The sequence below is a fragment of the Protopterus annectens genome, chromosome 13.part0 (assembly GCF_019279795.1).
Source record: "Protopterus annectens isolate FY-2018-M chromosome 13.part0, PAN1.0, whole genome shotgun sequence".
NCBI classification, from domain to species: Eukaryota; Metazoa; Chordata; order Ceratodontiformes; family Protopteridae; genus Protopterus; species Protopterus annectens.
In genome coordinates, this window is record NC_056747.1 from 1,261,178,230 (window position 1) to 1,261,193,981 (window position 15,752).

The 15,752-nt window shown below is 43.4% G+C and overlaps 1 protein-coding gene across 1 annotated transcript in view; it reads right to left on the minus strand.

The window, feature by feature from the left end:
- The window catches only part of NPEPPS (aminopeptidase puromycin sensitive), a 1,948,381-nt gene that overhangs the window by 1,859,319 nt on the left and 73,310 nt on the right, over nt 1-15,752 (minus strand). The window contains exon 3 of the mRNA XM_044054968.1: nt 15,102-15,179. Within this exon, the coding sequence (XP_043910903.1) occupies nt 15,102-15,179 (78 nt within the window). The remainder of the gene's footprint in view (nt 1-15,101; nt 15,180-15,752) is intronic.

Here is a 15,752-nt window from a genome sequence, read left to right on the forward strand (position 1 = left end):
GGTCCTGATTTAAAGGAGCATCCAACAATTTAGCTTTAACATGATCAGGCAAAGATTGCTCCTTAAGCCAAGCATGCCTTCTAAGCACAGATCCAGTAACAGCAGCCCTGCAAGAGGCTTCTAAAGAATTAAAGCCACATTGCAAAGTATGTTTTCCAACTTGTTCAGCAGAATGCATTAAATCCTGCAAGTCTTTATTTTCCACACAGTCAGGAATCATCATTTTCTGTTTAAGCAGTCCAATAACATATTGCTGATATTTCAACATATGAAATTGGCAGTTTAAAGCTCTAATGGCCAAGGTTGCTGAAGTGTAAACCTTTTTACCCCATCTATCCAGCGCCTTGGAGTCTCTATCAGAAGGGGTAGGATTTTTAGCAGTAGAAGCCTTAATGCCCATGGGCCCCTGTGAAATAGTCTCTGGATCTGCAATAGGATTTTTGAAAAGGAACTTGTGGGACTCAGGGACCCTGTAGTATTTGTCAGGTTTACTGGGAGCAGGAGGGCATGGAATCAGGGGCCAAACTGGATTCCAAGAAAGCATCATCTACAATGTCTAGTACAGGAGGAATAGCCAAAGGCCTATGCTGAGGTAGGAGAAGGAAATCCCTAAGCCTCTTTTACATCAGAAAATTCCTGGCTTTCCCAGCGAAAATGCTCCCTTAGGTTTCCCCAAAAGAAAAAAGCCTCAGGAGGGGAAGCAGAGGGAATAGAGTCCTCTGCATCAGAATCCTCATAAGTAGGCAAGGACAAATCCAGGTCATCAGAAGAGTCAGAAAAAACAGAATCCTGATCAGAAGATTCATAGTCAAGCTCAGCGCTAGGCCTCTTAGAGGAGGGGGGGGGGTTGGCTGCCTCTGATTAGAGTTATTAGATCTTCAGCCATTTTTATCATTTGTTTTTTTCGGCACAGAGGCCAGAGCATGTGGCCTGGGCATCGTTTTTTTAGACATGGATCCAGATTTAGGCCTTAGTAATGAAGGAGGCGTCGATTTAATATGCAAGTCCGTAGGCCTGAATACACCCTAAGAAGCCAGTGCCTGCACAGCGGCTCCGGACCGATCCAAGGTAGAGACATCCACGGGTTCCATATCTGAAGTATCTCGCAGCATACCGAACTCAGAATGGGTCTCAGTAGAGGCCTGCAAATCAGAAGTAGCAGGTATCATGGGCTGCAAAAGCGCCTCAATGAGTACCGGCGAACTGGCGACTGGCTTAGGAGAACCGTCGTCTGCAGTTTTGGACCTCAGCGGACTGTCTGCCTTTATCTTTGCATTTTTTCAGAATCCCGGTAGTCGGATGGCTAACCAACATTTCTGGATAATTAAACAGAGAAAGTACAGTTGTGTACACTTACCATAAATGTAGATGTTAGAGTGAACTCACTGTTGCAGTCATTACATTTGGGTAATCTGCTGGCAGGTTGCCCTCAGTCGGCCTGATTAACAAAGTCTTGGGTCCTGCATCGGTTGCAGTCCCTTCTTCCATGACGTTAGGGGTATAAAACATGCAGCTGACGCCATTACATCAGTTTTTCTTGCCCCAGATGTCAGGTGACCCCCCCCCCCAAATGGGGAGCAAATAAAATTAAAAACACAAAAATATACCTCCAACCAAAAGCAAATACACCAAAAGGGCTTTTAAGCATAGTAAAAGAAAGTAGAAGTATAGCCAGAGATAAATAGGGGGCTGGAGGGAGGAAAACCTGGACTGCAACAGTTAATACACTCAAACATCTACATTTACGGTAAGTGTACACAACTATGTTCATGTTTCACTGCTGTAGTCATTACATTTGGGAAGATTCCCAAATCTATGGTTGGGAGGAGGAAATTATGCAGCATTAGGACGAGCTATAAGGCCTTGCAAGACAGCAGTGGCAAAGCCAGCTCTGGATTTAGAGAAAAGTGGTAAATGGTAATGTTTGGTGAAAGTATGAACTGAGCTCCAGGTAGCAGCTTCTAGAATATCCCTGGTAGGAACACCTCTGAGAAAGGCTGTTGAGGTAGATGCAGCCCTGGTGGAATGGGATCTGAACCCCTGGGGGACAGTTTTTCCATGGTGCTTATAACAGAAATGAATACAATGGCGTATCCATTTGGAAATGGTTTGCTTGGAAATGGTTTGCTTTGAAATGGCCTTTCCCTCTGCCCCTGCAGCAAATGCTACCACCAGTTCAGATTTTCTTTTAGAGTTAGTCCTGTATAAGTAAAATCTAAGTTGTCTGTGTACATCCAATGAATGCAGAATCTGCTCCCCCTTGTTCTGTGGATTGGGAAAGAAAGTTGGCAAATGAACGGTCTGATTAAGAGCCACACTGGATACCACCTTGGGCATGAAGGATGGGTTGGCCCTGAGATACCTTGTCCGCATGAAAAATGAAGAAAGGCTCCACTGCCATAAGAGCCTGTAATTCGGAAATCCTTCTAGCTGAAGTGACTGCTAAAAGGAAAGCTGTTTTCCAGGAGAGAAATTTTAAGTCTGCAGTAGCAGCTGGCACGAAAGGAGGGAGAGTGAGTTTCTCAAATACAAAATCAAGGCCCCAGGCAGGAGTTGGAGCTCTCCTGGGTAGTCAAGTTTTTGGCCCCTCTGAGATACTGCTTTAGCAGATGAGACAGAAGAGGGGAGGTTCTGTGTTGTAATGAGCTGAAATGGCTGAGGCATGAATGTTTATGGAAGAAAAGGACAGGCCCTTGTGAAGCATCTCAGTTAAGTATTGCAAAATCTGAGGAATGTTGGGCACTGCTGTGCTCTATCCCTTGAGATCGATTCCAGGCACAGACTCTTTTCCATTTGTCAGCATAAGATTTTCTAGTACTAGGTCTTCGCGCCTCCAAAATGACATCCACCACAGGTTTGTTGAGGGATCTTAAGGGTGAATTTAGGTGACTAAACACGCTGCAAGATACAAAGTTTGGAGCTGAGGGTGCAGAGTTTGGTTGTTCTGCTGAGACAGTAAGGAAGGTATCTGAGGCAGGTGCCACGGTGAAATGTGTGACACTGCGCAAGAGTGGGTACCAGTGTTGGCGAGGCCAGTCTGGAGCAATCAAAATCATTTTTGGTTTGTTCTGTTTGACTTTTAGTAGAACTTTGGAGAGCAGAGGAAGAGGGGGAAAGGCATAGACTTATAGATTTTTCCAGCTGAAGGACAGAGCATCCGCTGTTTTCCAAGAAAGAAATTTTAAGTCTGCAGTAGCATCTGGCTCGAAAGGAGGTAGAGTGAGTTTCTCCAAGACAAAGTTAAGGTCCCAGGCTGGGGTTGGAGCTCTCCTGGGTGGTCTCAAATTTTTGGCCCCTCTGAGGAACTGCTTGAGCAGTGGATGAGAGAAGAGGGGAAGTTCTGTGTTATAATGAGCTGAAATGGCTGAGGCATGGATTTTAATGGAGGAAAAAGACAGGCCCTTGTGAAGCATCTCCGTTAAGTATTGTAAAATCTGAGGTAAATTGGGCGCTGCTGTGCTCATCCCTTGAGACTGGTACCAGGCACAGAATCATTTCCATTTTTCAGCATAATATTTTCTAGTACTAGGTCTTCTTGCCTCTAAAATGATATCCATCACAGGTTTGCTGAGAGATGGTAAAGGACAGATTAAGTAATTAGCCAGGCTACAAAGTTCAGTGTTAGAAGCTGAGGGTGTAGAATCTGGTTCTCCTGCTGAGACAGCAGGGAAGGAGTTTGAGGCAGGTGCCATGGAGATAACAGTGACACTGTGCAGGAGGGGGTACGAGTGTTGGCGCGGCCAGTCTGGAGCAATCAAAATCATCCTTGGTTTGTCCGGTTTGATTTTTAGTAGTACTTTGGAGAGCAGAAGCAGAGGGGCGAAGGCATAGACTGATAGGTTTTTCCAGCTGAAGGACACAGCATCCACTTTCCAGGCTTTTTTGTGATGAGTTCTTGTGCAAAATTTGTCCAACTGATGGATCTTTTTGACTCACCCCAGAACTATGTCTGGGCTCCCCCATTTGCGTGTCAACATGTTGAAAATCCACGGTTCCAGTTTCCATTCGTGTGGGTCCATGAGATTTCTGCTTAGTTCGTCTGCCAGAGTATTCAGCTTTCCTGGCAGGAATTGAGCTTGTAGTTGCACCTGACAGCTCAAGCCCGTGTTCCACAATGCCATGGCTAGTCTGCAGAGGGGGTAGAAGTGTGTACCCCCCTGCTTGTTTATGTACCACATAACCGTGGTGTTGTCAGTCAATCAGTAATTGTCCTGGGTGAAGGTAGTTCTTGAAGGCTGTCAGAGCATTCTGTACAGCTAGCACTTTTTTGATTTATATGATGGTGCATTTGATTTGTGCTCCATTCCCTCTGAATGCACTTCCCTGCCAGATGAGCACCCCATGCATAGTCTGATGCATCTGTAGTTAGGATTTGGGCTGCAGGGGGTGGTGAGAATGGCAGTCCCTTGTTCTGGTGGCAGGCATCTGCCCACCATAGGAACTCTAGGCGCAGGCAAGGTATGATAGGAATCATTGTTTCCAGGGTCTGACAATGTTGACTCCATACACTTTTTAAATACCACTGAAATTTCCTCATATGCAGTCTTGCATATGGAATTAGAAGAATGCAGGAGGCCATGAACCCAAAGGCTTGCAGTATTTGCCTTGCAGAAAGCAGGGTTTTTGTGGCCACCTGTTTGAAGTCACCAAATGAATTTGTTTTTCTGGTGTACGGAAAGCCATCTGAGCAGTTTTATTCAAGCTTGCACACAGGAATGTAATTTTCTGAGACGGTACCAGTTGTGATTTCTTTTCGTTTATAGTGTACCCTAGACAAGTTAGGACCCTTTTTACAAATGCGAGATGTTATAGAAGAAAGTCCTTGTTTTCTGCCTGAATTAGACAATCGTCAAGGTATGGATATATTTGAATATTTCTTTGCCTGCAAAATGCAATTACTGGAGCCAGGCACTTTGTAAAGACCCTGGGCGCAGTAGATAAGCCAAAGGGCAGTGCAGAGAAAGTACAGTTGTGTACACTTACCATAAATGTAGATGTTAGAGTGTATTCACTTTTGCAGCCATTACATTTGGGTAATCCTGCTGGCAGGTTGCCCTCAGCCGGCCTGAATTCCAAAGTCTTGGGTCCTGCGTCGGCCGCTGTCGCCCCTTCCCTGTTGTCAGGGGTATAAAAGATGTGGCAGACGCCATTTTCTTTAGTTTTTCTTGCCCCAGATGTCAGGTGACCCTAAAAGGGTAGCCAAAATTTATATATACATAAATACATGCACCAATATAAACTTTACCTTCATCTACAAGCAAATACACCACATAGGTTCCATCAGAAGAAAGGGGGATGGTGGGTGGGTAACCTGGACTGCAACAGTGAATACACTCTAACATCTACATTTATGGTAAGTGTACACAACTGTACTATGTTCTTCGTGTTTCACTGTTGCAGTCATTACATTTGGGTAGAGTTCCAAAGCTAAGGTTGGGAGGCTGGAGGTAAAACAGCATTAGGAGCGGCTATGAGGCCCTGCAGAACTGCAGTGGCAAAGCCTGCCCTGGATTTAGAGTAGAATGGCAGAGGATAGTGCTTTGTAAAGGTGTGCACTGAACTCCAAGTAGCAGCCTCTAAAATGTCCTTGGTAGGTACTCCCCTGAGAAAGGCTGCTGAAGTGGCTGCAGCTCTGGTTGAGTGTGGCCTAATGCCCTTAGGTACTGGCTTGCCATGGTGTACATAGCAGAAACGAATGCAGTGGCCTATCCACTTTGAAATAGTCTGCTTTGAGATGGCCTTTTTTCGTGATGCTGCAGCATATGCCACTAATTGCTCTGTCTTTCTGAAAGCTTTGGTTCTGTCCAGGTAGAATCTAAGCTGTCTGTGTACGTCCAAAGAATGCAGAATTCTCTCGCCCTTGTTCTGTGGATTTGGGTAAAAGGTTGGCAGGTGAATAGTTTGGTTGAGAGCCACACTGGACACCACCTTAGGCATAAATGTTGGGTTTGTCCTCAGAGAGACCCTGTTTGGATAAAAAACGATGAAGGGTTCCACATCCATGAGTGCCTGTAGCTCTGAAACTCGCCTTGCAGAAGTTATTGCTTGGAGCAGATCTGTTTTCCAAGATAAAAACTTTATATCAGTAGTAGCTGCTGGCTCAAAAGGAGGCAGGGTGAGTTTTTCCAAGACATAGTTGAGGTCCCCATGCAGGCATTGGTGATCTCCTTGGAGATCTTAAATTTTTGGCTCCTCTGAGGTACTGCTTTAATAAGGGATGAGAAAAGATTGGTGGCTATACATTGTAATGAGCTGAAATGGCAAAGGCATGAATTTTGATAGATGAAAAAGATAGGCCTTTGTCCAGCATCTCAGTTAAGTACTGCAAAATCTGAAGAATATTTGGCACAGCTTTATCAGTTCCTTGTGCCTGGTTCCAAGCACAGAATCTCTTCCATTTTCCAGCATAAGATTTTCTAGTACTAGGCCTTCTGGCTTCCAAAATGACATCCATCACAGCTTTACTAAGAGGTGCGTTTTGTAGGACTACATTATTAGCCATGCTGTCAGGTTTAAAGTTCTGAGTTGGCTGTGTAGGATCAGACTGTTTTGCTGGGACAGTAGCTGAGGTATTTGAGGTAAGGTTCAAGCTGAGCACTGAGGCAAGCTCCTTAGTATTGGATACCAGTGTTGGCGGGGCCAGTCTGGGCAATCAGTATCATCCTTTGCTTCTATCTGACCTTTAGGGGTACCTTGGGGAGGAGAGGCAGAGGGGGAAATGCATATACTGACACGGTGTCCACTTTCCATGCTTGTCTGTGATAAATCCTTGTGCAGAATCGTTTTAGTTGGTTGTTGTGAGGGGAGGCAGATAGATCTATGTTCGGGCATCCCCATTTTCTTGTTATGCTGAAGACTTGTGGGTCCGGGTGCCACTCGTGGGGATCCATGAGGTTTCTGCTTAGTTCGTCTGCCAGAGTATTTTTCCTTCCTGGCAGGAATTGTGCCTGCAGATGTACTTGGTAAGACAATGCTGTGTCCCATAAAGTCATGGCTAGTCTGCACAGGGGGTAAGAATGTGTGCCCCCTTGTTTTTTTTATATATACCACATAACCGTGGTGGTGTCTGTCTTTATCAGTAGTTGTCCTGGATGAAGTAGGTCCTTGAAGGCTGTCAGGGCATTTTGAACTGCTAGCATCTCTTTTTGATTGATATGTAGATGCATTTGGTTTGAGGTCCATATGCCTTGAATGCATCTTCCTGCCATGTGGGCCCCCCAGGCATAATCTGATGCATCCGTTATTAGTGAATGCCTGACTGGGGGTAATGTGAATGGCTGTCCCTCGTTTTGTTGACAAGCCTTTGCCCACCATCGAAACTCCTGTTGCAGCATGGAATGAGTAATCATAGTTTCCAGGCTGTGGCAATGTTGAGTCCAAACACTTTTTAGGTACCATTGAAGTTTCCTCATATGCAGTCTTGCATATGGAATTAGTAGGCTGCAGGATGCCATGAAGCCCAAAGCCTGCAGAATTTTTCTTGCAGATAACTTGGCCTTTGCCAACATTTTGAAATAGGTAGTCAGTTGCCTTTGTCTGGCATGAGATAAGCCATCTAAGCAGTTGTATTTAAGCTTGCACCCAGGAATATTATCTCGAGAGGGTACTAGTTTTGATTTCTTTTCACTGACTGTGTACCCTAGGCATGTAAGAAGTCTTTTCACAAACGTCAGATGATGTAGAAGAATGACCTTGTTCTCTGCTTGAATTAAGATGGTCATCCAAGTAAGGATATATTTGTATTCGTCTTTGTCTGCAGAACGCAATTACTGGTGCCAGGCACTTTGTAAAGACACTGGGCGCAGTAGATAAGCCAAAGGGCAGTGCAGAGAATTGGTAATGCATTGAGCCAGCCTTGAATCTGAGGTATCTTCTGCATATTTGTCTGATTGGGACATGCAGGTATGCCTCTTTTAGGTCTAAAGTCACAAGCCAAGCATTCTTGCCCAGCATGGGCAGAAGCTGCTGCAAAGTTAACATCTTGAATTTTGGTATATCCAGGAATGTGTTTAAAATAGATAGGTCCAGTATTGGCCTCCAGGCCTTATCCTTTCTGGGTACCAAGAATAGTCTTGAGTAAAATCCTTGCCCCTGCTCTTGCTCTGGTACTTGTTGAATGGCCCCCATGTCCATGAGGGATGAGACTTGTTTTTGTGCCTTTGCCCATTGATTTTTTGGCAGATTTGGCCAGCCGTTTGCCTTTGGCAGGTTATGGAAATGGAACTTGCAGCCTTGTGACACGATATTTAGGACCCATTTGTCCTGGGTTATAATGTGCCAATTTTGTGAAAAAAGTGCTAATTTTCCCCCCAAGGGTGCTGCCAGGAGATAAGTGCTTGGTGCAGGCAGGGGGAAATCATTGGGACTGTTTCTTGTATGGTTGTGATTGGTCTTCTCCAACTTTGGAGGTAGAAGCCCCCCACTGCTTTGAGCGGTATGAACCTTGCGCCTGGGATCTGCCCCTTTGAGGTCCGTCTGACACAGGAAAGGACCAATTCTTTGTTGGCCAGTGTCTATTAAACCTAGGTGGCTGTACTTGTAAAAAATCTTTTGACCGTTTGCATAGATTTAGCTTTGTCCTCCATTTTCAACACCTCTTCTGCCTTAACACCGAAGTATCATGCTGTAAAGGGGCATCTAATAATTTGACTAATATGATTGGGCAGATGTTGTTCCTTTAACCAAGCATGCCTCCTAATTACAGAACCTGTAACTGTGGTCCTGCAGGAGGCCTCTAGAGAATCAAATCCACATTGCAAAGTATGCTTTCCAACTTGTTCAGCTGCATGCAATAAATCCTGCATTTCCTTGTTTTCTGCACAGAGTTTAACAACATTTTCTGGTTAAGCAATGCCATGAGATGCTGCTGATATTTGAGCATATGAAACTGACAGTTTAAGGCCCTTACAGCCAAGGTAGCAGATGTGTAAACCTTCCCCCCCCCATCTATCCAGTGCCCTAGAATCTCCGTCAGAGGGGGTAGGGTTTTTTGCAGCGGAAGCCTCAACTCCTTTGGGACCCTGAGAAATAGTTTCTGGGTCTGCAGCAGGGTTTTTAAAAAGGAATTTATGAGAGTCAGGAACCCTGTAATATCCGTCAGGCTTAACAGCAGCTGGAGGTAAGGAGTCAGGGGTAAGACTAGACTCCGAAAACACATCATCTACAATGTCTAACACAGGTGGGATGGCTAGTGGCTTGTGTTGAGGTAGTAAAAGGAAATCCCTTAGCCTCTTTCTAGATTCTGAAAGATCTTGGCCCTCCCAGTGGAAATGCTCCCTCATGGTATGCAAGGTTTCCCCAAAAGAATAGTCCTCGGGAGGAGAAGCTGAAGGTATAGATTCTTTAGCATCACAATCCTCATAAGGGGGAAGAGAATATTCCTGATCAGAAGAGGAATCAGAAGAAATGGAAACCTGATCTGAAGATTCATAGTCAGTCTCTTGCCTAGGCCTCTATCAGGAGGGGGATGGGAACCCCTGATCAAGGTAATCAAATCTTCGGCCATTTTGAGCATCTGTTTTTTGGGCACAGAGGCCTTGACCACGTGGCTCTTGAGCTTGTTTCTTTGCTTCGGAAGGTGCTTTAGTCTTTGCCTGTGAAGCTGAAGTCTGTTTGATGTAAAGATGTTTAGGTCTGAATACACCCTCAGAAGCCGGTGCCCGCTCAGCGGCTCCGGACCCATCTGAAGGGATAATATCCGAGGCTCCAATACCTTGAGTTTCCAGTGGCATGGCCGACTCCACGTGGGAGTCAGTAGTCGCCTGCGACACTAAAGTAGCGGGCGTCAGGGGCTGCGAAAGCGCCTCACTGAGAACCAAACGGCTTAGGAGAAGCTTAGTCGTCAGTTTTGGGCCTCTGTTTTCTGTCTCTTTCCTTCTCTTTGCATTTCTTGTGAACTCCGGTAGTCTGATGGCTATCCGACGACATTTCTGGATAATTAAACTGGCGTCCAAAATAGTTTAAAGCAAAATCATACAGACGCTTAATAGTGCGTTGGTTAAATCTAGCACAAAACAGACAACCAGAAACGTTGTGATCAGGGCCTAGGCAAGGAATACAGTAAGAATGAAAATCCTTATGAGGTATTTGCTTCCCACAAGAAATACAATTATTAACTTTTTCTGACATCGGTCTGGTGCAAGAAAAAAAAAAAAAAAAAAGTTTCCCCAATGGGGTACTTGGCTTTATTGAAGACTTCAGCTCTGAAACTAACATGAAAATCTCAGGAGTCGGCCGACCGGCACTTGCGAACTGCTTCTGCTTCGGGCACCGCGCGGCAAGAAAGACTAAAGAAAATGGCGTCAGCCGCATCTTTTATACCCCTGACTACCTGACGTCAGGGAAAGGACGACAGCAGCAGACGCAGGACCCAAGACTTTGGAATTCAGGCTGGCTGAGGGCAACCTGCCAGCAGGATTACCCAAATGTAATGACTGCAACAGTGAAACACGAAGAACATCTGGTAATGCAAGTAGCCTACTTTGTATCTTCTGCAAGATTCCCTGATTGGGATATGCAGGTAAGCCACTTAAATGTAGAGTTGCCAACCAGGCATCTTTGCCTAGCATAGGAAGTAACTGGTGAAGAGTCAGCATCTTGAATTTTGGAATGTCCAGAAAGGTGTTTAGAGTAGATAAGTCCAGAATTGGATGCCATGATTTGTCTTTTCTGGGTACCAGGAAAAGTCTAGAATAGAAACCTTGTCCCTTTTCCTCTTCTGGTACTAGTTGAATAGCCCCCATGCTCTGGTACTAGTTGGGTACTAGTTGAATAGCCCCCATGCTCATAAGAGAAAGTACTTGTTTCTGGGCCTCTGCCCACTGATTTGGGGGCAGGTCTGGCCATCCGTTTGGAGTTGGCAATGTGTGGAAATGAAATCTGTATCCCTGGGATACTATATTTAAAACCCATTTGTCCTGGGTTATAAGCTGCCAGTTTTTTGCAAAGAGCAGCCAGTTTTCCCCCAAAGGGGCTGCTAAAAGATAAGTGCTTGATAAGTGTAGAGGGAAGTAATTGAGACTGCTTACCATAGGGAGGGGTCTTGTTTCCATATTTGGAAGAGGAGGCACCCCATTGCTTTGTTCTGAAAAAGTCCTTTCGGACTGAAACCTGGTGCCTTTGGAATGTCTGGGTTTGACTTGAGTGGCTCTCGAAGGAACTGGAAAGGACTAGTTCTTAGTAGTCCAGTGCCTACTAAATCTTGGAGGTTGCACTTTTAAGAAATCTTTCACAGTTTGCATAGATTTCGCTTTATCTTCCATCTTTTTTTTAGAACTTCTTCAGCCTTATTGCCAAAGAGACGGCCCAGTTGTAAAAGGAGCATCCAACAATTTTGCTTGAACATGATCAGTCACAGATTGCTCTTTGAGCCAAGCATGCCTTCTTAGCACAGACCCAATTACAGCAGCCCTGCAAAAGGCCTCCAAAGAATCAAAACCACATTCCAAAGTGTGCTTTCCAACTTGTTCAGCTGAATGCAATAGATCCTGTAAATCTTTATTTTCCACACAGTCAGAAATCAACATTTTCTGTTTAAGCAGTCCCATTATATGCTGCTGATATTTTAGCATATGGAATTGACAGTTTAAAGCCCTGATTGCCAAGGTTGCAGAAGTGTAGACCTTCTTACCCCATCTATCCGGCGCCCTAGAATCTCGATCAGAAGGGGCAGGATTTTTAGCAGTAGAAGCCTTAATGCCCTTGGGGCCCTCAGAAATGGTTTCAGGATCAGCAACAGGATTTTTGAAAAAGGAATTTGTGGGAGTCCGGAACCCTGTAGTATCTGTCTGGCTTACAAGGAGCCGGAGGCAGAGAATCAGGAGCCATACTAGATTCTGAAAACACATCAACAATGTCTAGAGCAGGAGGTATAGCCAAAGGCCTATGCTGTGGAAGAAAATCCCTAAGCCTCTTTTTAGATTCAGAAAAATCCTGACTTTCCCAGTGGAAATGTTCCCTTAAGGTATGTAAAGTTTCCCCAAAAGAAAAATCCTCAGGGGGAGAAGCAGAAGGAATGGAATCCTCTGCATCAGTCCTCATAAGTAGGTATAGACAATTCCGTTTCATTAGAAGAGTCAGAAGAAATACAATCCTGTTCAGAAGATTCATAGTCAATTTCTTGCCTAGGCCTCTTAGAAGAGGGCGGGGGGGGGGGGGTTGGTTAACCCCGATTAGAGTAATTAAATCTTCAGCCATTTTGATCATTTGTTTTTTAGGCATAGGGGCCACAGGCCTAGGTGTTGGTTTTTTTAGACAGTTTGAGATTTTGACCTTAATATTGAAGATGGCGTCATTTTAATATACAAATCTGTAGGCCTGCATACACCCTCAGAAGCCAGTGCCTGCACAGCGGCTCTGGACCCATCCAAGGTAGAGACATCCGCGGGTTCCATAATTGAAGCATCTCGTGGCATACCGGACTCCGAATGGGTCTCGGTAGAGGCCTGCGAATCAGGAGAAGCGGGTATCAGGGGCTGTGAAAGCGCCACACTGAGTACCGGTGAACTGGAGACTAACTTAGGAGAAGCGTCGTTGGCAGTTTTGGACCTCAACAGCCTGTCTCTGTCTTTTTCTTTGCGTTTTTTTAGGTATTCCTGTAGTCTGATTGCTAACCGACATCATTGCTGGATAATTAAAGAGTAAGCCAAAATATTTAGAAGTAAAAAAGTACCAACGACGGATAGTGCGCCGATTACATAAAGCACAAAACCGACAGCAAGGTACGTCGTGGTCAGGGCCTAGGCAAGGAATACAGTAAGAATGAAAATCCTTATGAGGTATTTGCTTTCCACAAATAATGCAATTATTAACTTTTACTGACATCGGTAAGGAGCAAGAAAAATTTCCCCAACGGGGTACTTAGCTTTAGTTGAAGACTTCGGTTCTGAAACCCGAAAACAAAAATTTCAGGAGTAGGTCGACCGGCACTTGCGAACTGCTTCTGCTTCAGGCACCGCACAGCAAGAAAGACTGATGTAATGGCGTCTGCTGCATGTTTTATACCCCTGATGACCCAACGTCATGGAAGAAGGGACAGCAACTGACGCAGGACCTAAGATTTTGTTCATCAGGCTGAACCAGGGTAACCTGCAAGCAGATTACCCAAATGTAATGACTGCAACAGTGAAACACGAAGAACATCAGGGGTTATAGCTATTGGCCTGTGCTGAGGTGAGTCTAAAAATTCTCGGAGTCTGTTTTTGGACTGTGGGTAGTCCTGGCATTCCCAGCGGAAATGCTCTCAAGGTATGCAAGGTTTCAAGAAAAGATAAGTCTTCTGGAGGGGTGGCAGAGGGGGATGGAATCCTCTGCATCTGAATCCTCATAGGTAGATAAGGGAATGTCCTGGTAATCAGAGGGAATCAGAGTCATCAGGCTCACGGTCTGTAGAATCAAAAGGAAAATCAATCCTTTGTCTTATAGAGGGGGAAGGCTGACTTCCCCTAATTAAAGTTATTAGGTCTTCATTATTAGGGCCTTGTTGAGATGAATTGTTAATTATGTATATTTATATTTATATATTTATATTTTTATTTTCAAATATACATAATATTTAGATGTACTCAATTATGTTTGTAATACATTAGTAGTGTTTATTATTATTATTTTTTAATGGTTATAATATTTAGTGTGAGCCCTTTTAAATGTGGGCTTGTCTTTTGTATTTGTTCCATGATGCCATAGTTTTGATTGTGTATTTAATGAATACATTATCCATTTGTTAATTGTCTGAAGAAGTTTGCCGAAATAGTAAACAAAAGCGCTAATATTATTCAGTTTCTCGGTGTGGTTTATTCTTTTCTTTTTATACTTTTTCATACAAAGATTAAGAAATTATGATGAGATTAAAACAATTTTCCTAACATTTTTAATTACTCGTTTCACTACAATTTATAGCAATAACCACAAGATTTTTGAACTGTGCTGAGGACCAAAACAAAATTAGCTGTGTAAATGGAACTACTGTGATTCAGTTTGTCTTTCATAATGACATGCATGACAACCAAGGCCCCCAAACCTTTCAAGTTAAATCAAAAATGTAAGCAAACTACTTGTAGACCGACTTGAAAATATTAAAAATTCTCAAAACTGAAAATCAATCCAGCAAAGCTGCAAAGACGCAACAACTGATTTTGGCATATGCCAATGCTATTTACTATGGGAGTAGTGCGGCACCTTGGCATGACTACCAACACAGGCACAAGGCCTGCACTGGAATACAAACGAGAGTACAACAGCTAAACAAAAGCTGGCACGATCACCATACATTTCATAGTAAGTAACCAACTACAGTGACCATTCCTGAAGAAAGGTACGACTAACCCACTGTAGAAGAGATAACTAAACAGTAAATGCAAATGAACTCCACCATCACAGGCACAAACAAGTGGCAATTCATCCAAACAGCTGTACTCTTTTGGATGGACAAACTGCTTTAGTAAACCCTTCCCTCAAGTCAAAATGGTATTTAATTTTGGCAAATCAGTAAATATCATCTAGAGATGAAGCAAGCATCTCAAAGGCAATGACAGCATATAATTAATTTGACCACCATATACTCAAACTTGGTAAGGACAGGTAATCCTTGACTCACTAACTGAAAACTTTCACACTTCTGCCACACGGATTGGCAGTAATCAGCTTTAATACAGTTGAACATTTATAACACTGCAAGCACTTAATCATGCTCAGAGAGCAACAGACTGCAGAGCCGTGCAATCCTCCTCTTCTACTCTACTCTTACACCACTTGCCTGCACATTTTTAGAAATATCAAGAACTTCAGCAGGACTGCAGACTTTCTTCAACTTTCCTCTGTGGGAAACTAAAGCAGTCCACTTGGTAGGAATCTGAAAAGGAAACAATGAACAAAAAAAGGAAAAAAAAACAGTGCAAACCTCAAAAAGCCTGATTGCTAATGGAATGGTTATGTATCTAAATAACCATCAAAGAAGGAAATTATTAAGCCTTGAAAACGGAGAAGGAAATGAGACTATGATCCTATCTGTAGTTTTACCACATACTCCCTAAATCACAAATCTGTGCAAGCCTGTTTTTTTTTTTTTTAAACTTCACTCAGGTCTGAAACATTTAAGAACTTACCTTTGCGAAGAGAACTAGGAAATGACAGAGTGACCTTTTCATCTTCATTCTGATAGTTGAAGCCTGTTGCCTGTATTTCTGTAAGAATTGTACAAAAAATGCATAAATACAAGCACAGTTAACACGAATACATGAGAAAATAGTACTGCCCAATATATACAACATGATCAGTCAAAGTCTTTCAAATGCAACTGATACAAGAAACAAGTTATGTATATCATGTTACAATTACATGCAAAAGTCAGAGTTATTTCTCTACTTAGTTTGCCGATTGGGTTAGTGAGCTGGTACCAAGACAGTTTTCAGCTGCAAAATAGGTCAATAAAGCAGTAAGAAAGCTTAACACATAACAATAAGTAATACTTACAGTACAAACTAGATATTACAGCAAAATCCAACTAAAAAACTAATTATATATACATACACAGTACATATACACACACACACACACACACACACACACACACACACACACACACACACAGGAAATAAAAAGTTTACACACTCCTGTTAAATTGCCAGGTTTTTGTGATATAAAAAAATTAGTGCAATAAATCATTTCAAAACTTAACCCACCTTCAATGCGACCTATAACCTGTACAATACAATTAAAACAAATTTGTTAGGGGAAAAATACAAAAAATGCTTAAC